Here is a 25,511-nt window from a genome sequence, read left to right as displayed (position 1 = left end):
TCTGGTTTTATGGTTCTCTTTTTAAGTTTCCTGGGGATTCAACCATGAGACCACCCACATGTTGTAAGTAGCCAAAGAATGCTATAAACATGGCCCAACAAAATTTCTAAGATTACTTAAAATAGAGATTTTTAAGGGGGACTTCTTTGTTTTATAACATGATTGTATGGACTTTGAAGTTGGCAATATTGGTTAAACATACCTGCTATATCTTCCCTGAGGAGTTTGTCATTTCAGTGGATTTTTTAAGTACTTACCATGTATAGACATAGAATAATGTGTGTCTCTAATATTTTAATCATCAATTATTATCCTCTTATTCTCAACTTCTTGTTATAATGCTCTGCTTATACATTGCCTGAATAAATGCTTCTTTGTAACGACTCTCTTTAATGTCAATATTTAGTGTATGTGTGTGTGTGTGTGTGTGTGTGTGTGTGTGTGTGTGTAAGTGAGTGAAAGAGAGAGAGAGAGAAACAGAGACAGAGACAGACAGACACAGAGACACACAGAGAAGCAAAGAGATAGAGAGACAGAGACAGACAGAAAATGTTCTTGGTTATATTTCTACAAAGCAATTATGAAAGCTGAGTACTCTTGAGTTTCTTGAGTTGAGTTCAATGTTTTAAGTCACTAAACTAATTAGCAATCAAATTAATTTAGCACATTTTGTGGTGCACAAAATTATGGCTGCATTGGGTGCAAATGAGAAACAGTTCACATAGTTGCTGTGATTAGTGTCGCTTTTGTACAGATAAAAACTGAAGAGGAACTGAGTGAGCGGGAAACCTGGGGTTTTTATTTACATTTTAGGTTTCAATAATAAAGAATAACAGTGATAATAGAAAGTAATATTCTCTCAGTGCATATAAGGCATCAGGCACTGAGCAAGCTGCCATAATTAATATGCATTACTTCATTCTGGTGTCATATGCTACAATATGAAAGGCAGCCATGAGGTTAAGAAACGCGTGCTAGGTGGCATCAAGTATGACTTGAGCTCTGGTCTCAGTGACTTAGGCCTGTCTCCTTCCAGCTTTTTTTCCTCCAGATCTATGTCATAAGAGATACAGATCATGACTCCCTAGAAGGGTACCCCATGCATTACCTGCTCCCTAGAGTTTCTCTTCTTGCCTCCCTGTGCACAGGGATAAAGGTATTTCTGGTGAGAACATCTGGCCCAGGATGTGTGCTGTTTACTGCAATCATATTGGGCATGAGTCTGTCTTCTCTCATTCCTGGCTTCTCTAAGAAACCCCATAGAGAAAAATGCTTGAGGAAATAGCTTTTATATAAAGCCAGGCTAAGCAAAGATTTGACCCCGGTCTTTGAAATGAAGACTCCATTTCTTATCCTTTTTATTTTCCATAAATACACTTTTATTGGGACATAACCATGGTCATTTATTTACACATTTCTATGCTTGCTTATGTACCATGTGGTCTGTGTACATATGAAATCGGAACCCATATAGCCTGAACTACTTACTAGTGGGATTTTTATAGAATGTGCTTGCTGGGCTCAGATCTAGGGCATGGGAATACGTGCTTTGCTGAGGTGGGAGGTCATTGGAGAGGGTGGTCTTTACAAAGCTCAGATAAGAACTGTTGTTATCCGCCTGTTTACACCGCTCACTCAGTTATTCCATGACATAAATGAGAAAAATAAGTATTTAAAAGTATAACTATGGAGAAATGCTTTACAAAGCAAAAAAAAAAAAAAAAAAAAAAAAACAAAAACAAAAACTATATATTCCTGAAAAGCACATAAACTACTTAAATTTAAAAATATTTCCAAGAAATCTTAAGAATTAGTAAGGATAATACAAATGGTAAATGTCATTATCTACAAACTGGCAAAAATGTATGCAAACTATGAGTTGTTCCATTGATTTTTTTTTTCAGATTTTCCTCTGTGTCATAATAGCAGCTATAAACATTGGCCATGCATTATCTTCTTTGGAAATCTTCTCCACTGGGTGTTCAGCAGCTACCAGTATTTTTCAAACAATTGACAGGGTATGTAAAAGTCAAAAGAAATGGTTAACGGGGTATGTGCTTGGATGGGTCCTAATAGCTTGGAACCAACCTGTGAGTGAGGACACTTTATGTCCCTGCTGTCGTACTTATACTGGGAGATGCCCATAAAAAAAGAAACGGTTTCTTTGAGACAGGGTCTCACCACATTGTCCTGGATAGTCTGGTACTCACAACATATTCCTGTCCCTGAGATCCACTGACTTTTGGTGCGTGCATGTGCATGCGTGTGTGTGTGTGTGTGTGTGTGTGTGTGTGTGTGTGTGTGTGTGTGTGTGTGTGTATGTGTATGTGTGTGTGTGTGTGTGTGTGTGTGTCAGGATTAAAGGCCTACACTACCACACACAGCAAGAAATAAACATTTAAAGTTAACATCAGAAAGTACTAAATCCAATACAAGAGATAAAATAGGACAAACTTGTCACAGGCAAGTGGGAGGAGTTTAAATGGGGACATGGGAAGTAAGAACAAAAAAGGAATTCCTGGTTGAAAAACGTCTAGGTTGGGAAAGAGCTTGGCGAACTCAAGGAGTTAAGAAAGTCCAATGGGAATGAACAAAGTCATACAGGGCAAAGGCTGGAGGAATGGGGAAAGCCTTGTGATCATATTTACAAGACTGAATGGCCTTCTGGTAGGAAGTATTTTTAAATTTATAGGACCTTGGTAGCCCTGGGTAGATTTTGTTGGTTATGGACATACTTGACAATCCTGTGAGATACCACAGACAAAGAATAGAAGGGAGAATATAGGACTCTTGCTCATTTTTCTCTCTGAAAAAAAAATGCCATGGACCTTGCAAGAGCCACGGGCCACCTGAACTATGAATAGGTTTTGGTGTTGTTTGCTTTTTGTTTTTGATTTTGACTTTGTTTTTGTTTTTGGCTACAGTGAGATTGTTATCTACCTGAAGAAACTGTTTCATGTTGTGAGTTTCATGACCTAAAATATGTTATTTTTCTTTGAAAAAAAATTTTTGTTGTTTTTTAGTGTGTGTGTGTGTGTGTGTGTGTGTGTGTGTTTCTATCTGTCTGTCTGCCTGTCTGCTTGCCTGTGCATGTGAGAATGGGGTAAACATATTAGATCCCTGGAGTTGGGTCATGAGCCTCCTATTGTGGGAGCTGAGGACTAAATTTGGGTCCTCTGAAGAGCAAGTAACAACTGAGCCATCCCTCCAGCCCTTTGACCTTTTCTAATGCCACCTCCTTCTTAGGACTGTCACAGTCTCAGATCAAGTGTTGACTGAAAAGCTTCCATGAAAACAATTGGGAATTAAGGCATTAATATTTTGTTTTATTGTTCTTATTCAACATGTGAGAAAAAGAAACTAGACTCCAGTATATCCTCTGGTGGGGCTATGGTCATGAATTCCTGTTACTAGTGGGGACAATGGACAAAGTTGAACCTGGAGTGTCCTGAGAAGAAGAGGTAGCCCTCTTCTTTGTCTGGTTAGCCAGAATGATTGTTTTAGATCAGTCTCATTGGTAACAGCAGAATGAGGCCAGGCTATAGTTGGAAGCTGGTGACATGGGACATTTTTGTGGAAACTTAATTTTACTTGTCATTTGCATTGCCTGCCAAATGCAGAGTGGTACCAGCCCCAGCCTAGCTGAGCAGCTGTATTACCCTGGGCACAAAACACTCTGAGGTTCCTCCCTGTCTAACTAGAATATAACAACAATGTAAACGCGAAGGGTACATTACAACACTTTGTACTTTGCCTCCCATCATCTCAATAATATAATACATTGCAATAAATACTAACTGTATTATTATTGTATATTATGTGTCAATAAACAATGGTTTTATAATGTTATATAATATTAGAAATATATAAGCTTATGATAATAATGTCACAAATAATAGTAAATAAATAAAACTCTGCTATTGTATCAAGTCACATATAATAATATTATATAGTAATATAATAATAACTCAGCAGCCTCAGCTGTAGTAACTGGTATCACTCTTTTAGATATGGAATATGGAAACAAGTTATCTTTAGCACATCTCTGCAATATTTTGCCCAGTAATATTATGCTTTAAATATTTTTATTGAATTTGTTCATTTTACTTTTTTTGTGTACTTTGCCTACATGTATGTATGTGCACTACATGCATTCTGAGTGCCAGTGGAAGTGTAAAGAGAAAGAGAATATCGGAACCCCTGGCAACAAAGCTATGGATGATTACGAACTACCTGCCGTGGGGGGTTTGGGAATTGAACGGGGGTCCTAGGCAGGAGGAGCAAGTGCTCTTAACTACAGAGATAGCTCTCCAGCACACAGTAGTTTTACTTTGTGCATTGACTGATATCAAGATGGACACAACATGCATGTGGTATGCATTGTCATAAGTACAATATCTTTGCATTGCATTCCAGAAACCTGTCATTGACTGCATGTCAGGAGATGGCTACAAGCTAGACAGAATCAAGGGTGAAATTGAGTTCCACAATGTGACCTTCCACTATCCTTCTAGACCAGACGTGAAGGTGAGCAGCCTTTGGCCCAGTGTTTTCTATTCTTGAGTTATTCATTTACAGATCCACACACTGTTTTCTAAGTGCTGACTCAGTTTCCTGGAACAGAGGACAGAAACGTGTTTCTCTGGACATGTCCCTTGGTACTGTGCCAACTCAGGGACACAGTTCCCTTCTTAGTGATGATTAAAATGTGCAAATCTGTCTGGGTGGAACACCGTCTGGCACGAGGCTCAGGCTGAGTCGTGATCCTCTGTTGAAATGAGTGGCAGGTCCTGCCATTCTAGGTATGTGGTAAGATAATCAAAACAATCAAGTAACACAGCTCCCGATCACCACCTCCTTGAAAACCACAGAAGGTAGGGTGGAGTGAAGGAGGCAGTGTGACCAGTCTGAGCACCTCTGCATGCCTTAGCGGAAGCCCACCTGGTGCTGTTGCTCTCTTACATCTTGTGCTTAGTGATATCTCAGGCACACAGTGAGGGAAATACCACTTTTTAGAACATATAGAGCAATATCATTAAAGGGAACTTCACTCTGCAGGAAACTCCAATCAGCTCTCTTGAAAGAGCTGGCTTTGAAATAATGCTTGTAATTCATCCAGAACTTAGCATGTTTGGTTCCCTTTTATTAATAATATTTCCCCTATACTCACAAAACTAAATCCTAATTCCACCTGCTAACCTTTAGTATATGTCCTTCACAGAGTGTTAGACCTAGAAACACCGCACACACATTTATTAGGCAATTATGTCCAAGTAATATACCATTCAAACAGACCGGCTTCAAATTGGTTTATTTCCTGACCCTTAGTCCATAAATTATCATTACACTTGTGACTTACAGGAGCATCTTATTTCACTAATTGAGATGGACTCCTTCGATATCCTAGTACGTCAGATGTATTTTAAAGTAGATTTTGAGGCATAAACTTAAAGGTGACCCTTGCTTATTTACCAGAGTTATTACATTATCATTTTTATTGCTGGGCGTAGCTATTAGGCATCATGTTAAAAGTAAAACATCTTTTCAGACAGTCTTCTTTTGCTGTTGATGGATATACATGGGCAGTGCTATGGAGTATAAGGAAGCACACTCACAGCTCCACGCTTATGCAGGAGGCATGGACACACAACACAGAGCCTCACGAAGCATCCTATGTATGGCTTCATGCTTGGTTAGGTGCACAGTGACATTGAGAACTTTTAAAAGAATGTTCTTTCCTCCCCAGATCTTAAATAACCTCAGCATGGTCATTAAGCCAGGGGAAACGACGGCCCTGGTGGGACCCAGTGGGGCTGGGAAGAGTACAGCTCTACAGCTCATTCAAAGATTTTACGACCCCTGTGAAGGCATGGTGTGTATCTTCCAGAAACTTCTCAGCATGGAGGGGCAAGGGAATGCAAGTGGTGCTGTTGTCAAATTGATTTCTTTGAAATAATAGTATTTAACATTTTCCTATAATGCCTCTTTCTTTTCTTTTCTTTTAGTTTCTTTTTTTCCTTTCTTTCTTTCTTTCTTTCTCTCTCTCTCTCTCCTCTCTCTCTCTCTCTCTCTCTCTCTCTCTCTCTCTCTCTCTCTCTTTCTTTCTTTCTTCCTTCCTTCCTTTCCTCCCTCTGTCCCTCCCTCCCTCCCTCTGTCCCTCCCTCCCTCCCTCTCTCTTTCTCTTCCTTTTCTTTCTTTCTATTGTGTGCAGGTTGTTCACATTTATAATTTCAACTGCTTTGAGCAGCAAAGTGTTATCTGATGAACTAGATTTCAAAGCAAGATTTACTATAAAGCACACACACAAGACAGGCTATTGCTTACTTTTATTGTATCTTTTAAAGTCCCAGTATTTTTATACAAGCCAAAAGGTAATAAACATATTCAGAGTGTGGTAAACAACTGGTTATTCTCCTGAGAAATTAAAAGTGTGCCCATTCCGAGGCTAGCAGTGAGAAATTGAGTTTTACACTACTTGTGTTTCTATAACCAATTTCTTACAGCTAAACTCAAATTCAACTGCACACTGACATCCTTGTACAACAGGCACAACTTCCATGGAAATGGTTCCTATTATAGTCTTAGACTGGTTATTCTCCCCAGTGGCCACGTACCACCTAACTTTATAACTCTGAAGCTTGAAGGATGTGTGAACCAAGCTATGTGATGCTCTTCTGCTCTCTAGGTGACTCTGGATGGCCATGACATTCGCTCTCTTAACATCCGGTGGCTGAGAGATCAAATTGGGGTCGTGGAACAGGAGCCAGTTCTGTTCTCCACCACCATCGCAGAAAACATTCGTTTTGGCAGAGAAGATGCAACAATGGAAGACATAGTCCAAGCTGCCAAGGATGCTAATGCATACAACTTCATTATGGCCCTGCCACAGGTACCCTACCTACAGTCCAGGGGAGTGCAGAAGTCATCAAAGGAAGAATTAGTCCTCTTCAGTCGAGTCCTCAGTCCTTAAATTCTTAATGGCATGTCCTAGATTTGTGCGTGGAAATGTTCCATGTTTTCCCTTTCACGTAAAAATACATTGTTTATATGGTTGGCATCTACAAATGTGGAGCTCTATCTTTTAAAAGTGTCCCTTTGGTGGAGATATATAATTTCTCAGTCTACCTATTAGGCACATGTTGAGAACTTTACAATATTTGTCATGAAGCAGTGCTTGAGAAATATTTTCTTATTTGTTAATTATTTTTCAGTTACTATGACAAAATACCCGAGAATAACAAGTTATAAGGAGGAAATTTTACTCAGGCACATGGCTTCAGAGGCTGCAGTCAAAGGTCAACTGTTTCCCATGCTTGTAGCAAGCTAGGACATCATAGCAGGAGAGTATGTAGTAGAGCATAACAATTCACCTTTCAGAAGCCAGGAAGCAAAGGGGGGGGGAGGCTTGAGTCCTGATGTCTCTTTCAAGGGCATAGTCTTGTCCCCCACCCCCACTCAATGGACCAACTTCTTTTCACAAAGTTACTTTTAAAAGTTCTATTGGCTCTCAATAATGCCACGAGGTGGTAATAAATAAATAAAACTTGAGAAGAATTAACTTCAGAGAGGAAGGATTTATTCTAATAGTCTGAGGATACAGTCTAAAATGGCAGAGAGAGCATGGCAGCGTGACCTTGACGTGGCTGATCACACTTACTTGTGGACAGGAAACTGAGAAAGATGAATACTCACACTGAGTTGGCTTCTTATTTGGGTTTTCACCCCAGCTCATGGGATAGTGGTCACCCATATGGGTGGCTCTCCTCTTCACAGATTGCCATTTCGGAAGTGCCCTCAAAAGTACCCAAAAGTGTGTCTCCTAGGTGGTTTCAAATCCATCAAGTTGGCAGCATTAGCCACAGCAGAGAACGCTGAAGATCTAAATCATAACTACCACTGTCCTTCTGCTTCGGGCTCCTTATGCTTACACAGCTCAACTACTGTGCTTTTAGAAATGAATCTCGAGAATTCAAGAGTTCCTCATTATGTCTCCATTCTGTACAATCACCATGTCTACATTTGACGTGATGATCTTAAAGTCACAGGATGATTACTAGTGATCTACTTTTAATACATTGCAGGCTTTGTTCTAGTACTTCACATGTATTACCTCATTTAGCCCTCACAACCACTTTGTTAGGTAGCAACTACTGTCATGCCCATCTGCAGATGAAGAAGGATGTTCAGTAAGGTCAAATTCTGCTATGTATAAATATATAAAATATATGTATTTTATAAACATGTATAATGTATAAAAATAAAGTCACCGTAGTTCCAGTTCCAGAGACACTGACCTTGCATATATACCATTCACCCTTTGTCTTGGGGTTTTATTGCTGTGAAGAGGCACCATGACCACCATGTCCTTATAAAGGACAACATTCAATTGAGACTGGCTTTCAGTTCAGAGGGTTAGTCTATTATGTTCATAGCACGAAGCATGGTGATGTACAGACAGACATGGTTCTGGAGAGGTAGCTGCGAGTTATATATAAGGATCCAAAGGAAGATAGAAAGCCACTTGGTCTGGCTTGAGCTTCTGAAACGTCAAAGGCCCTCCTCCAGTGACACACTTCCTCCAGTAAGGCCACACCTACTCCAACAGGGCACACATCCTAATCCTTTCAAATAATGCTACATCCTATGAGTTTATGAAGGCCATTTTTATTCAAACACTACATTTTCTCAATCATAGTTTTAAATAGCTTTGTCATTGTGAGGATGTGACAGCCTAGTAGCTAATGAAAATAATGCCCCAAAAGCAAACCAACTTCCCCACCTTCTAGCTTTATGAGCTTTGAGCAGGCTAACTTAACCCTTTGTGTTCAGAATTTCCTTGTTCAACCATTAAAGCAAATAATAGTGCTTGCTTCCTGGAGTTCTATGAGGACTACACAAGACGTTATATGTAGAATTTCATCACCATGCTTCTTTTTTCTTTTTTTAATCGTTGGTGGGGAGCTTGACACTTATTGGCTGATACTGAGAAAGTCAAGAGTCTGACTTCTAATGTTCCATTGTTAAAACTTCAGTGTGGACTTAGTTCTGCGGGATACTCAGTTAGGACTTGCTGGGTCAGCAGGAGTGTAAAATCATCTTTTGTTCACAATATAAAGACAGCTTTAGTAGTATGTTTTGCTTTTGTGTCAGTAGGAGAAAAGAGATAGGACTGTAGGATGTCACTTAATCCCCTGGGATGGGTTTTCAAGACTGATGACTTTCCATCTTGGCTGACAATGTTTATTTGAGCATGATCAGATAAGGAACATTCACACGATTCAATGCATTAATTATCCCACATACAAATACTGATTAGTTAGTTCTTTTGGAAAGGGGTATTTCTTTCAATAAGAAAGGGACCATCAATTTTTGTCTTCTTCATGGTTTCTAGCAATTTGACACCCTTGTTGGAGAAGGAGGAGGCCAGATGAGTGGTGGTCAGAAGCAAAGGGTAGCCATTGCCCGAGCCCTCATACGGAATCCCAAGATCCTGCTTCTGGACATGGCCACCTCAGCACTGGACAATGAGAGTGAAGCCAGAGTACAAGGGGCATTGAATCAGGTGTGTGGAGAGTCCATTCATTTTTACAGACCTGTAAGGGAGGGCGTAATACTAGCAGGTCAGTATATTCGGTCTGAAAATTTATGAAATTTACCAACCACTTAGTGCTGAATAGAACATAGTTGTGATTTATTCACCAATGATGCAACATAAAATTAAAACTCACATGAGGTGCAACATGGTTTATCCCTGTTTTAATAAGCAATTGATTAATTACCACCATAAGGTCAATCTGTGCTGTGATTTATGGCTACAAGAAGCTGTTGAGTATTTCTGATCTATGCACAGCCTGTATGAGGGTATCCCTAGGTTCCAAACCTGACTTCCTGTGGACTCAGGGGTAGTATGAAGGCCAGCATTGCTCTGTCCTATAATCTTGTTTAAAGATACATCTTTTCTTCTTACAGATCCAACATGAGCACACAATCATCTCAGTTGCCCATCGCCTCTCAACAGTCAGAGCTGCAGATGTGATCATTGGTTTTGAGCATGGAGAAGCTGTGGAAAGAGGCACCCATGAAGAGCTGTTAGAAAGAAAAGGTGTCTACTTCATGCTTGTGACCCTGCAAAGCCACGGAGATAGTGCTCACAAAGAAACAAGCATAAAGGGCAAGTATCTCTTTCTCTTTGGCTGGAATATTAGACCAAATAATTAACATTTATGGTGCTGGTTGAATGTATATGCTTGTGAATATGCATTGCTTATTCTTGCAAAGCCCAGCAAACAAGCAGTTGATAAGGGGGAAAAAATAAAACAAAGAAGGCTAGGTTATCTCATCAAGTCACAGAGCTAACTAAACTCTACTGATTTTTAGTAGGACGGGTTGCCTGGATGTGTCAGGCATATGAAGGATTCTCATCATCATTTGCATGGATTAAACAGTGACTAAATATTTTGCACTTATTTTCAAATGGAGATAGAATCTCCAGTCCTTACTATGCCTTCTTTTTCTCAATCTGAACTTTCAGTCTTAACGGTTCTACTGAGCTAATTAATCAACCACTTTTGACTTTTTCCACCAGCTCCCATGAGGACTCATGAACAGCACTAGGCATAACTGGTGCATGTGTTTAACACATGAAATCTCAGAAAGTTTTGAAAATTTTGTTGGTTGTATTAATGGGTTTGGGTGTGCCAACTCTAGTCAGTTTTTATTAATTTTTTAAAAAACGTATTTTATTTACATTCCAGCCATTGCCACCCCCTTCCTGGTTCCCCTCCCACAGTTCCTCATCCCATTCCTCCTCCCCCTTGCCTCCATGAGGGTGCTCCTTCCCCCACTAGACCTTCCCCTTTCGGGGGGCTTCAAGTCTCTGAGGATTAATTGCATCTTCTCCCACTGAGGCCAGACCAGGCAGTCCTTTGCTATGTATGTACAGGGGGTGGGTGGGTTGGGGAACTTGGACCAGCCCTTATATGTTGCCTGGTTGGTGGCTCAGTCTCTGGGAGTTCCCTGGGGTTAGTTGAGACTGTTGGTCTTCCTATGGGGTTACCCCTCCCCTTCAGCTTCTTCAAACCTTCCCATCATTCAACCATAGGGGTCCCCAACTTCAGTCCAATTGTAGGTATCTGTGTCTGTCTCAGTCAGCTGCTGGAAGGGCCTCTCAGAGAACAGCCATGCCAGGCTCCCATCTGTAAGCACACCATAGCATCAGTAATAGTGTCAGGCCTTGGAGCTTCCCCTTGAGATGGATTCCAAGTTGGGCTGGTCACTGGACCTCCTTTTTCTCAGTCAATTCTCCAATTTCGTCCCTGCAGTTCTTTTAGACAGGAACAAATTGGGCCAGAAATTTTGACTGTGGGTTAGTAACCCTGTCCCTCCACTTGAGGCCCTGTCTATGTTTTTTGAGTTTCCTCTCCCCATTTTTGAGCACTGAGTCCTGAGAGTCTCTCATCCCAGGTCTCTGGTACTTTCTAGATACCCCCTGCCCTGAGGCTGCATATTTCCATTCATTCTCTTGGCCCTCTGAGCTTCTCTCCTAATCCAGATCCAAAAGGACATGCATGGTATGCATTCACTGATAAGTGGATATTAGCCAACCTACTATGCAACCTATAGACCACAAGAAGTATAACAAGCAGAAAGGCCTAAGGGATGATGCTTCAATCCCACCAAGAAGAGGGAAGAAAATAATCATGGGAGGCAGAGGGGATGGGAGGGGAAAGGGGAACAGGATCAGGTATTTGGGGTTGGGGGGAGGCAGGAGAGAAGCCCAGAGGCCAGGAGAATGAATGGAAATCATTGATTTTTTTTTAAAGTCATACTAAAAGAGTCTTAGGTCTATAGAAAAGAACAACCAGTAACCATTTCATACAAGACAATCTTACTGAGTATTTTGATTTTAATTTTGCTAGAATGTGTTGAACAAATTTCAGGTTTATTTTATTTTATTGCAATAAGTTAACAAGACATCTGGGTATCCAGCTCAGTAACGACTGCCTAGGCTAACAGAAAGTTACTCTATGTAAATGTGGTCATGCTTATTGTGGGTTCTAATGAATGGCTCATGTGTTAAATAGAAAAAGATGCAACCGAAGGTGGCACATTTGAGAGGACCTTTTCCCGAGGCAGCTATCGGGATAGTTTAAGGTAAGCACAAGCCATGTGATTTTGAAGTTTTTGATATTTTTAGAAGCTGTCTACGTGTGTGGTGCGGAAACCCTATGGCACACTCTAGGTCCTGTGATATAAGAGCAATTTGTTTAACTTGTCAATTTTTAACCTTGGTCTTTTCAATTTGTTGAGAAAGGGCCACACTGGTGGGCTCTCCTATTATTGAGCTTAGAATAGAGATTTTATTTTATTTGTTTTAATTTTAATGATATGTGTATGGGCATTTTGCCTGTATGTATTTTGTATGTGCCTGGTGACTACAGAGGCCAGAAGAGAGAATTGGATCCCCTGAGACTGGAGTTACAAATGGTTGTGAAACACCACATGGGTGCTGGGAATTAAAACCTGGAGAGCAGCCAAGGTTGGGCCATCTCTCTACTCCCTAGAATCTGAATTTTAAAAACTACTACATTAACTCGGTACTGTAATGTTCATACCATTGGAAGGCTGAGGTTGCAAGATTACACAATCCAGGCTAGTTTAGACTACAAGATGAGACCATATCTCAGGAGAAAACATATAAATAATTACAAACTGCCAGGCACCCACTCTTTACCCACCAAACCTCACTACTTTGAAACACTCCTATATGAAGACCATCTTTATCTGTTTAGCTCTGTTCTTTATCCTTACTGAGGGGCAATTAAATTACTAACACTTCTGCTCCTAGAGTGATGTGTTTGGACTCAGAGCATTTTTTAATTGGATGGAATTAAATAGATGTTTAGGCTTTTAAAGAAGATGTCCTCTAATGAAGTATTTACTTTCCTGGGCTTACATCTATAAATATTCACTTTGAAAACATATTTTGGAATATGCTGTTAGTGAGACTGTAAATCATCATTCACACTGGCTTAGGAATCTTACTAAAAAATTTTCCAGTGTTAAAGTTATGTATTAAAAATCTGTCCAGAAATATCTGACTGTGTTCATAAAAATATTGTTAAGACTTCTCTGCTTCAGTCAGAAAACTAGTAATAATTTACAGTTGGTGTATCTCTTTGCCATTGGCTGTATCATTTCCAAGACATTAAATGCAAGGCTATGCTCGAAGCCAAGACTTAGTATAGGACTAGCTCATTTAAGATGGCTACTCATAAGAGGAACACTCCTCCACTGTTGGTGGGGTTGCCAGCTGGTACAACCACTCTGGAAATCAGCCTGGCGGTTCCTCAGAAAACTGGACATAGTACTACCTGAGGATCCAGCTATACCACCCCTGGGCTTATACCCAAAAGATGCTCCAACATCTAACAAGGACACATGCTCCACCATATTCATAGGAGCCTTATTTATAATAGCCAGAAGCTGTAAAGAACCCAGATGTCCTTCAGTAGAGAAATGGATACAGGAAGTGTGGTACATTTATACAACGGAGTACTACTCAGCTATTAGAAACAATGAATTTATGAAAGTCCTAGGCAAATGGATGGAGCTAGAGAATATCATCCTAAGTGAGGTAACCCAGTCACAAAAGAACACACATGATATGCAGTCACTGATAATTGGATATTAGCCCTAGAAATAACTCACAGACCTTATGAAGCTCAAAAAGAAGGAAGGCCAAAATGTGGAAGCCTCAGTCCTTCTTAGGAAAAAAAAGAAAGAAAGAAAGAAAAAGGAAAAGGAAAAAGATTATGTATTCATCATATATTATTATGTAACAAATGTTGTGAGCTATAATAATATTTTGTAAATAAAAAAATTAATAAAAAAGAAAAGAAACAAAAACAAAACAAATAAATAAATATATTTATATCTTTTAAAAAGATGACTATTAATTTCCCAAAGGAAGTTAAGCTTGCTTAACATAGAACATTCTGATAACTTCATGTAGTCAAAATGAGTTAATTCATTGTTAATTTTCAAAGAAGGATTTTCCCAAAAATATTTTCCTCTATTTCAAACATAGATTTATTTTTACACTAATGTAGCTTATGTAGATTCTCAGACTTGGTTATTTTTTATTTTCAAAAATTTTTTTTCTGAAGAAAAAGGAAAAAATTAAGAAGTGTTACATCTATTGAAAAACAAAACAATAGCTTTGAATTACTTTATGTAGTATATAGAGTTATTAGTAAGCATATAGAGTAATTACTCTATATAGTAGAAGATATAGAAATTGCCAGAATTATTAGGCAAATTTTACAGACGTGTGAGACTATGTTTGATCCTGGCAGGAGTTTTAATCATGACTAAAATACATGAATCAGAACTTGAAGATGGCTAGTTTTTTAAAACACAAACAATGACTGGGAATCTCTCCAGGTTAGAATAACGTGTGTCTTGTGGTCATGTCAGCAAACAAGTAAATGTTTTATTTATTTTTAAGAACAAAATTCTGACTGTTCGAAGTAGTTTATGATGAGAAGCAAATAACAATTTTCACACAAGCGCCTCTTACTTGGCTACATTTCCCACAAGCTCTACATTTTAATGACTAGGACAAAAAAAAAAAATATCCAGAAAGACAATCTGCACTCAAAAAGTAGCTATTAACCTCCTGCAGAGAAAGATTTATAATCTTTGAATAAAGAGTTCTATTAAAAATATCTCATTGTATGGGCTGACAGGATTTCTTCCTAGGGGGTGAAATGTTAATTTGTATCTTGCTTCTTGGGCTGTAGTCTTTCTGATAGCTAAGCCTTTCTTCAACCATATATTTTAGGTTCAAAAACAAGTTAGTTGGCAACAGAAAATGATTTTCTAAATAATAATGTTGAAAGAGAGAGAGAGAACATTTATTCCCTCCCCCCAAATTTGTTGTTTTTCTTTGCAGTGAAAAATGGCACACAACTTTTGACTAAGTGAGGGTTTCTTAAGGAGAGTGTTATATAGTTTCTGGACAGGAATGTGGTGGAATTGTCCCATAGTGTTCCTGCTGGGAAGCAGAGCCCTTGCCTAGCATACTTACTGCTCGTGGTCTCGTGACAGTCTGTTCTAGAGAGGTGGAGGTCTTTGCGGAATAGAAGAGAGGGAGATTTAAGAAGCACAGTAGAAATTTGAAGGAACTTATAGATAGGTCTCCTATGTATAGAACTGGCAGTTGAGTTCTATATTAACTCAACTCAATTCAATATTGACATTCTCTTGTTTCTCATAGGTTCTTACCTTGGTGTCAATTGCTGTGAATTTGGTTAGACCTATGATTTCAAGTCTCTCTCATAACATATACCCTATGCTACTCCATAATCACTCTCATGATCTCCAGGTGACAAAACCTGTTCTTCATAATCTGGAGATGTCCCAGCACTCATTACCTAACCCAAAGAAATAACTTCCTATGTATCCTCTACATATCACAATGAGTGGGAATAAATTCAATATCTCAGGTTAGGTTCTGGACAGGGAATCAGGTATCAGGAGTGGTTTTGTGTTTGATCATAGTGAGAGGGGGGAAGAGTTGCAATGTGCAAGATTAAAGAAGGGAAGTGACTTCTGGCAAGTGCATAGTGTTGAACATGGGTGACAAAGAGAGAGGCCATTCACATAGTATGGAATGAGATTAGCGTAATGAAGTTGAAATGTGACTAGTTTCTGGGGCAGTCTGAATGGTGACAGGCACCATCTTGGCATTATTTTTATTCTAGTTTCCCCTGCATACAAATTCTAGGAGGCATGAAATCATTCTGTCTAGAGGTGGGATGACTTAGCTGCACCATCACATCTCTCCTTCCAGTAAACTACATCAAATGAAGTCTTCGAGACACAGCTTTAAGAATTCAAACTTCTGCACAGCACCCACCAGGCTTCTCTTTATACTAGCTCTGATTATGTGCATTACTCTCCTGTAGGATTTAAAGCCCTTGAGAAAGATGACTGTCATAAGCTAGTCTTTATATTCCCGCTAGTCCCTAACAAACTGCAGCTGAATGAAAAAAAGTGCATTAAACAAAAGCATATCTTTAATAAGATGATTGTTGATTCATTTCTGTGAGTAGTACATAACCTGGAGATAAGCATCTCAAGCCTACTTCTCAAGCCTACTTCGGAAGCTCCTTGACCTGGTTGTTATGTAATCTACAAAACCTGAAGGCCATCTCACAAGGGACCTGCTTTTCTTTCCATTACTTCATTTGTATACAGGGGACACCACCCTAAACGGGAGAAGGATAGGAAGAGGGAGAAAAAGAGGGAGAGGGAGAGAGACATAGAGATAAACAGAGACACAAAGAGAGACTAGAAACTATTCCCTAATCCAGAAGAAAATACAAGTGCTCAACCATCACTAGCCACAGTAGAGGCTGGCAGAACCATGTGGGCTCTGAAGACATTTGAGTCCTGGGCTGTTTTTAGAAGGTCAGTGGGAAACTGCTCGTTCCATCCTCTCCCTCCCTGGTTACACACTGAATCTGGATCCACTAGTGACAGAGCTTGGGGTCAAGAGAAACTTACCCAACCTGTTCTGACCCGAGATAAACTTCATCAAGCCTAAGTTGGAAGCTCCTTGCCCTGGCTGTCACATGACCCACCAAACATTGCTGTTGATTTGATGTGTGGTGGAAACTGGGGTACCAGTTGAGTACCTCGAAACCTGCTTGCCATCTACAGCCTGTCCTGTGTTGCTGTGTTTTCCAGAGCTTCCATCCGGCAACGCTCCAAGTCTCAGCTGTCTATTCTGACACACGAACCTTCACTGGTTGTTGCTGATCACAAATCCTCTTATGAAGACAGCAAGGTCAGACCCCCATTGCTCTGGGCTGGGGTCCGGGCATGGGAGAAACCTTTCCCCGGGGTCTTGTTTATCTTTAAGCACACATGCTTCTTAGATGTATAGTGGTGACTAAGTCAGAGCAAATAGGGGTACAACAGGACCTGATAAAAGCTATAGTTTACACCCCTCCCCAACAAAAAAACACAGAATCTTTTAATTACTTTGAAGAACATATATCGCATTAAACTGAATTGTTAAGGGATACCTGCCAATGTTTAAGCGAACAATTATAATAAACACAGGGAATATGTTTCTTAAACATGCATAGAAAATTATTTGTTTGTATGGAGGTAGTTTTAAATAATACAGGAAATCATTTTTTTCCTCACACTTTAAAAATTTCTCTTAATTGATGGAGTCATTTGATAAGACTAGACCTTATACAAATTGCCACAAATTTTAAATTGAGAAGGTACACTATTCTGCTGTTTGGGACATTATCTTTCTTATAAGGGAACATGTATCAAACTACAAATATTTCCCAGGATGAATGTGTTCACTTTTGATTCCCCTACACGGTGTTCATTGGAACTCCTTCATAGAGATTCCAAACTCTGAAGTTTGGAATCCATGTTCTCTTCTCTTACTAAATTTTAGGCTCCTTGGACTTTCTGGCCCTTCATTATCTGTTTTGCGTCACCACAGCTGCTTTGCCCAGTGCCTGTATTAAGCAGGACAATCAAAAGGTGTTTGTTTGCTTGTTTTCACTGGAATAAAAAATGGAGTTCCTGTGATTAAAATGAAGCCTGCATTCTTCCATGTGTCAAATCAAATAAGCCAAAGAATAATTACACATACATCTATTATGCATGATGTAATCTCAAAATGCCTTTAACAAAATCCCAACTTTCAAATCCATTAAGACATCATTACAAACACTGGCTCACAAAGGAGAAATGAGGGACAAATTCTTGAATGATATCCTTTAAGACCTTGTAAAAGATGGGTCATTAAGACTCTCTACTGTCTTGTTCTATTAACATTGAACAGAGGTCTCAATGTTGAATAAATTTGTTTCAATAAATACCTGAGAGCCCTCTTTCTCAGGATGAATCAGAATGAGGGACGAGGGCATGTAAGGATAATTCCTTCCTGCATCTTACCATCAAGGTGCATCTCCTCTTCGGGGGCTAGACTTAATGGTTTCACTTCTGTTCATGGCACTAGGAAGAAAACAATTGAAATCATTAGCCGTTGCCCAGTGCAGCTTTTAAAAGATGCCATTTTGTGTTTTCTCTAGTAAAGGAGATAAAAATGAAAAATGGGAAAAATGGTGTCGAGAAGCTGATCTGTAAACCAAGCTCCAAAAAGAAATAATCTGCTGTTTCCCCAGTATTTTGTGTGTGTGTGTGTGTTTACAGTAACTGTATCAGAGTCCTTTTGAGTGGAAGAAAAGAACTAAAGGAAAACAATATAATATAATTTGGCTAATGAGATTTCCATTTCTTGCTTTTTTCTTTTTTCTTTTTTTCTTTTTTTGTTTAAATCCTAAATACCACAGTGTGGCTTGGTTTTAGTTTTTCAAGGTCTCCTAACAATTAAATCTACAAGGTTAAGCTAAATTCCTGCTCTCTCTCAGTCTGATGTTATCTTCTGTGGACTGGGAAATGCTCTATGGTGTTCCTAAAGCGGCTACTTCCACAGAGCAATTACCTCCACCTTGTGGTCTCTCGGAGTATTTGCAAAATATTTGGAAGGGCATCAGCTAATGATAGATTCAGCTGGTTCCTCTTCTCCAAGCTGTCTGTAACTTTAGCTCCCATAAGTGGGGTCAGATGGTAAATATCCTATCAGGTTAACTTTGGTATTAAGGGACATCTACCGAGTAGAAACTTCAGTCTCTAATATTTATGAATTTCTTTCTTTCTTTCTTTCTTCCTTCCTTCCTTCTTTCCTTTCTTTCTTCCTTCCTTCCTTCCTTCCTTCCCTCCTTCCTAAAATAAAACAAAACAAAAATTCCTAAAATAAAATAAAATTTATTTTAGGGGTATATTGTCACTGTCTTCAGACACATCAGGAGATGGCTTCAGATGCCATTACAGATGGTTGTGAGTGAGTCACCACAATGGGAATTGAACTCAGGACCTCTGGAAGAGTACTCAGTGCTCTTAACCACTGGGCCATCTCTCCAACCCCCATGAGTCTTTTTTTTTTTTTTTAGTAGACCTAAAAAACAAAGATAGAATATATACAAACCAAGTCAGGTTGCGATATATTACAGTCTTGTAGCTTCACAGCTGACTTGTGGATTAATTCCTATCTTAGAGACAGCACAGAGACAGGACTCATAAAAATGCCTATCAGTGTTGGCTCATCTGGAAAAGCTTTGTTTTTTCCATATCTATTATCTTATCATTAAATCCCAGAGTAGGAGACTCCTGTTGTTAGAACACAGAAACCAGTATAAGAAAGTGTAGAAAAAAGGAGATAAAATTCTAGTAGGAAGTTTGATCTTCCTCCAGCCCACACAAACAAACAAACAAACAAACAAAAATTAGGAAAATCCTGTCAAGCACAGAACCCTCTATATTAGTAGATAAGAGGCCACTGTATTTTCTGGAATGACTTTAGTTATACACATATACATGTATTATTACATATATAATATATATTTTTTATTTTTCTGCTGTTCATTTAAATATAACAAATAAAATTTAATAAAATAATCCATTGTCTGGGGACAGGCTTTCTATACCATTCACGTTGTTTTGGGACAGTAAACTTTCTTCAAGATCAATTGTTTTCTTTTTTAGTGGCTGATGACAAAATTCTTCAAGTTGCAAAAATATTTCATATTTCCCTTAAATGTCTCATTGCTTAAGGTTAGAGATACTTTGCTATACAAAACAAACAAACAAACAAAAAAACAAGAAAGGTTCCATCTTGTTAGGCTATGAATAGTTACCTACAACGTAACAGGGTCATTAGGGGACACGTAGAATTCAGAGAATGCTAGCCTGACATTTATGAGTCTGTGAGCAACCAGATCTGGACTATCAAGACCTACGAAGGGCAATTTTGCCATATTGAAAGCCATCTAGATGGTCCAACACAGTTCTGAGGATGTGGGCAGAATGCACCCGAGTCAGAGATAAATACTGAGCTATTCAGAGGGGTGACAGTACCCACTCAGAGGGTGACAGTACCTACAGCTTGGCATCTTTGCACTGGTTCTCCAGCTCAATTCCCAGTTCCCATAGGGAAATGCAAAGAGGGTCAAACACCACCTTGAAATAAATTGTGTTATGGGAGCGGACTCATGGACAAGATCACTGTGAATTAAACATGTCTCAGCTACACTGGCCTGTCCCAGAGCTTCCAACAATTATTAGCTTAGAGAATCTTGCTTGATATGTATATAAAATATACCTTGAAACTTCCCCAAGTTCTCCATTGTAATAAGTAAATACACTTAGCAATGTTTTTGTTTTGTTTTGTTTTGTTTTTTGTTTTTTAGAAAAACACTTTTCAGTCTGGGTCATTTATTTCTCTTTGTACATTAGGCCATGAAGTCATAGGGAATGGGCTCCAGCAGCTCAGGTTCCTTTCCCTAGTCCTCACAAAGTGCGCTTCTCTGGACGGCGCAGGCTGGCGCTTCAGCTGAACCCAGGTGCCCTTCTCTATGGCTTCTTTTTATCCTCTGATCGATCTCCCTCACCAGCTTCAGGAGGCTGCCTCTGCTCTTTGAGTGCTTGATGTGCTCAGTCCGCACATTGATCCTCTTAGTCCTTCACTTGCTTGTTTACAATGATGCCCATGGCATGCTGGGTGACACTGTAGACTCTTCCGGTTTTGCCGTGGGAACACTTCCGGGGCAATCCTCTCTGAACAGTGCCCATTTCCTTCATGTCTACAATATCACCTTCTTGTAGATTCGCATGTATGTAGCCAAAAGAACAACTCCATGTTTCCTGAAAGGCCTAGAGAACATAGACCGAGTGCCTCTCATTTTTCCCTTTGGGCTCGTCATTTTGGGCGAGTTAACTGGAAGATGGCTGCCGTGGCTGAAAGAGCAATGTTGTTTTTAAAAATCAGCTATATTCAAAAATTACAACATAATTCTTACTGCTTGAGAGTTCGTCTATGTGCTATTAAGAACACTATCTACTCATCATTTAGGGAACAGCCCTGCCCCAGCGAGGCAGGGCAAAGTCCCAAGAAATACCAGTAACAAGTCACCACATGTCAGGTGTCTCTGAAGTCACCCATAACCCGTGTGCCACCATTAGCACCAGCCTGTGATTCTTACCCTATGAGGACCAAAGGAAATAGATACTTTTGGGTAACATAATCCTTTCTTTCCCTAAGGATGACGACATGCTTGTGGAAGAAGTTGAACCTGCCCCAGTTAGGAGGATTCTAAAATTAAACATTCCAGAATGGCCCTACATACTGACAGGAGCTTTGGGTGCAGCCATTAATGGGGCCATCACACCCATCTACACCCTTTTATTCAGCCAGCTCCTTGGGGTAAGCAAACAACTGGACTAACTGTATTCTGTCCGTACATTCTCATTGTTTTTAAACCATTGGCTAGTACTGTATCCAATCAAATACCTCTTCTTTAAACACACTTGGTGGGTTTTTGTTTGTTTGTTTGTTTGTTTGTTGCTAATTCTCCTGTCCACCCCAATACTCCACTCCCAGCTCTAAAACAATTCATAGAGTCTCCACCATACAGAAAATGAGAAGGCGATGTCAAACATACCTTATTTGGGACTGGCAAGGGCTTACAGTCATTACACTATGGAAAACAAACAAACAAACAAACAAATAAATAAATAAATAAATAAAAATAAGGCTGCAGACTGAGGTTGCCAGAGGGCTGATATTGTGTATGAAAAGCATTGGTTAAGTAACAATACAGAGGATTTTCAGGCAATTTTAAATCTTGCTGGACCACTGGGGTGCAAAGCTTGACTTAAGGAGCTCTTGATAGTACCGGTGGGCAAATGTCTGCTCTGCAACTGACCAAATTCAGAGGACATGGGTGGGACTGGGGAGAAAATAAAGTAACAATACAGCTGAGAGAAGGAAGAAGCTCATCTTCATTTTTTCACTTCCTCGGAGTTTTGCTCTTTTCCATCTGACAATTGCTATGGTGACAGGGGAGGTGGGCGCTATTGCCATTTTATAAAGGAGGAAAAGAAAGGTAAGAGAACTCAGTAAAGGGAGCAAGTGGTGGAATTGGGATTTACACCACTTGTGATGTAGAGACAGGCTCTGTTTTTACCTTATTACAACACATTTAATAATTAAAAGCACTGTTGTATTTTCGCAGAGCTCTCTTACACAATCACACACACACACACACACACACACACACACACACACACTCATACTCAAACACACAGTGAGTTCAACAAAAAAAAGGACAGCCATACCTGTAAGGGCATTGTCAAATTTCTCAAGGGCTTGCCAGCACACCATATTGCCAGAGTTATACTTTGGAAAACTCACATTTTGGCTTCTTTCTCTAAATCCCTTTCTTCTCACCTCCCTGGTAAAACTTAGGACCACAGAAAGTAAGCTTCCCCCAAGGTTGGGACTTGTATGGAAAGACCTGACTAGTCCAGCAGCAGAATCGTCCGGGTAGAAATGTCTCTAGCCATTTTTTAAACACATTGCTTTCAGGAAGTCAGGCAATTGGAAACATAGCTCTAATTAACTGAGTCTCTGATTACATGGTGACACAACCTTTTATGCTGAAATATTTTAAAATACTTAATGTATATTTCTTTATTTCCTAGTAGGTACAGCATCAAAATAGAAACACATGTTCTTTTATTTATCCAACAAGCATTTGCGAATGGCCTCCTTTAGATATCATGCTAGGGACTTGATATCACTGCATCACAGTTATGGTATGGTCCCTGTGAGGTTTCCAGGAAGTGAGGAAGATGCTCATTAGGCAGAAAGATAATAGGGAGCACCCACTATCAAACAAATATGTATTCATGGCTTGCTTACTCGCCATCCTTCTGGTATTAGTCTGGGATAGAGGACAAGATCAGGCCTCTATTGACCTGATGGTGAAGAACGGGAGATGGTTCTGTTTCCCTTTTTCAATACATCTAGTTCCAGAATCAAGTATTATTATTCACTGAGCAATGCAGGCCCTGAAACCTGTATTTCCTGTTTTTATGGAGAGACAAGACACATGGAAAAAAGAGAAACAGATTGTTTAGTTTCACAGAGAAGCTTTATGAATGCAATAATACATGTATTGTTTTTGAGATTTATTTGGCACATAGTAGGTATTCAGCAAATATGTGTTGAATAAATGGTTTTCTTTAAGCAACTCAACGCTGGCATTGTTCTTGCTATTCAAATTATTTCTGAACCATTAGACTGGAGTCAATAAAGGGCTTACATGGAAACATGCAGGTCTGACTTCAACCCCCATGAGAAACTGCACACACATGCAATCCAGCTGTGGGGAGACCAGACAATCCTCTTTAGGGCTCACTGGCCAAATGGCTAATTCTGGGTCTGTGAGAGAATCTGAAGAGCAAAAGGGAGGTGGGGAGGGACACATGCACACAAGCACACAAGAGCATACACACACAGGCACACACACACAAGCACACACACACAAACACACACATACAAGCACACACAAGCACACACACAAGCATACACACAAGTACACACACACAAGCACACACACAAGCACACACACAAGCACACACAAGCACACACACACAAGTACACACACAAGCACACACACAAGCACACACAAGCACACACACACAAGCACACACACAAGCACACACACAAGCACACACAAGCACACACACACAAGCACACACACAATCATACACACACACAAGCATACACACACAAGCACACACACACAAGCACACACACAAGCACACACACACAAGCACACACACACAAGCACACACACACAAGCACACACACAATCATACACACACACAAGCATATACACACAAGCACACACCCACAATCACACCCACACAAGCACACACACACAAACACACACAAACACACACAAACACACACACACAGGCTGGTGTTCTCAAGTTCTCTTTCTGTTCCTCTTCCTCATTTCTTCCCTTTCTTCCTTCTTCTTTCTTCCTTCTTCCTTTGCCTCCTTACTTCCTGAAGGATAGCTGTGATCTGGCCATACTTTCTTTCTTTTTCATCTATGTATGTCAGAGGAAAAGCAAACACCACTGTTTAAATCAAACCATCTTGGCCATAGAGTGGTGTGTTTGTGTGTGTGTGTGTGTGTGTGTGTGTGTGTGTGTGTGTGTGTGTGAGTGTAATTGTTGCCATTGGCTAAAGTCTTCCAGAAACTCTGCCACATAACCAATTAAAAATATATCATAATGCTTATCAGTAGCTTTGGTTTGAAAATTAGTGTGCTTTAAAATGAAGACATTTAAAAAATGATTTTGAACAGACAGTGTTGGTTTTACAGCAAAAATTATGAGGAAGTTCCAGGTTTCCTCGGTGCTCCTTGTCTCCCTCCATCAGCAGCATCCTTGGCTGCAGTTGCCCATTCAATACAGCTGATGCTCTGCACCTGCCCATGATGACCCTCATCTTTATACTGATGTTAGGCTTCACAGTTACTGTGATTCCACGGGATTGAACTAATGTGAAAATTTGTTTAATTGGATGTATTAAAGTGTATTTATTTTGTTATAGTTTATACTAACAAGCTTCTTCCCTACTTATTATCTTCTAAAGACGTTTTCACTCCTCGATAAAGAAAAACAAAGGTCAGAGATTTACAACATGTGTCTATTCTTTGTCATCTTGGGCTGTGTATCCATTTTCACACAGTTTCTGCAGGTAAATTTTATTTTCACCATGTGATTTGCTTATCTGTACCACCCATTTTTCGTGTGAAAATCTTACCAAAGACTCTTTCTTTATATTTTAGGGTTATACTTTTGCCAGATCTGGAGAGCTCCTCACAAAGAGGCTGCGTAAATTTGGTTTCCAGGCAATGTTAGGACAAGATATCGGCTGGTTCGATGACCTCAGAAATAATCCTGGAGTGCTGACAACTAGGCTTGCTACAGATGCTTCCCAAGTTCAAGGGGTAAGCCTTGGGAGGGTCCTCTTCCATTTGGGATGCTGTAACAAAACGCCTTAGATGAAGCAATTTACAAACAACACAGACACGTTTTTTCTCACAGTTCTGTAGGTTTGGATGTTTAAGATCAAGACAGGGGTAGGTTATGTTTGGTAAGAGTATGACTCAAAGATAGTACCTTCAGATTCTATCTTCCTGTGGCAGAAGGTTAGAGGGGCTGCTGCCACCTTCTTTTATCCCGGTTTTATTAATCCCACTTGGGAAGACAGCATTTTATGATCTAATCATACCCAAAGACTCTAACAATACTTCTCCAGTGGGGAATTAGACTTTGATCTGAATTTTAAAGAGACACATTTAGTCATAGAATGTATGGGTGGGGAGCAGGGGTATATTACACAGATGTTCATACTGTAGAACACTCTGAAAGTTACCCATAGTTCCTCCAGAATGAGAACTTGTGAGGTTGGGATAACCCACAGCCTTGTAAGGGACACAACAGTGTCCCTTAGGCATGCCTAGAATCAGTGTTAAGACATAAATTAATCT

At 39.8% G+C, this 25,511-nt stretch overlaps 1 protein-coding gene across 2 annotated transcripts in view; it reads left to right on the top strand.

The window, feature by feature from the left end:
• ABCB11 (ATP binding cassette subfamily B member 11) overlaps positions 1-25,511 on the top strand; it is a gene marked incomplete at both ends in the record, with an annotated part of 78,717 nt that overhangs the window by 34,455 nt on the left and 18,751 nt on the right. The window contains 11 exons of one of the 2 annotated variants that reach the window (XM_080928015.1): positions 1,905-2,018; positions 4,417-4,527; positions 5,747-5,872; positions 6,686-6,889; positions 9,392-9,562; positions 9,970-10,144; positions 12,084-12,153; positions 16,756-16,855; positions 21,200-21,361; positions 24,611-24,715; positions 24,807-24,968. In XM_080928015.1, the coding sequence (XP_080784141.1) occupies positions 1,905-2,018; positions 4,417-4,527; positions 5,747-5,872; positions 6,686-6,889; positions 9,392-9,562; positions 9,970-10,144; positions 12,084-12,153; positions 16,756-16,855; positions 21,200-21,361; positions 24,611-24,715; positions 24,807-24,968 (1,500 nt within the window). Of the gene's footprint in view, positions 1-1,904; positions 2,019-4,416; positions 4,528-5,746; positions 5,873-6,685; positions 6,890-9,391; positions 9,563-9,969; positions 10,172-12,083; positions 12,154-16,755; positions 16,856-21,199; positions 21,362-24,610; positions 24,716-24,806; positions 24,969-25,511 lie in introns of both variants that reach the window. The other variant, XM_080928014.1, reaches the window with a different exon arrangement.

The sequence above is a fragment of the Micromys minutus genome, assembly GCF_963924665.1.
Source record: "Micromys minutus genome assembly, chromosome: 13".
Classification (NCBI taxonomy): domain Eukaryota; kingdom Metazoa; phylum Chordata; class Mammalia; order Rodentia; family Muridae; genus Micromys; species Micromys minutus.
This window is presented reverse-complemented; position numbering and strand designations above follow the sequence as displayed.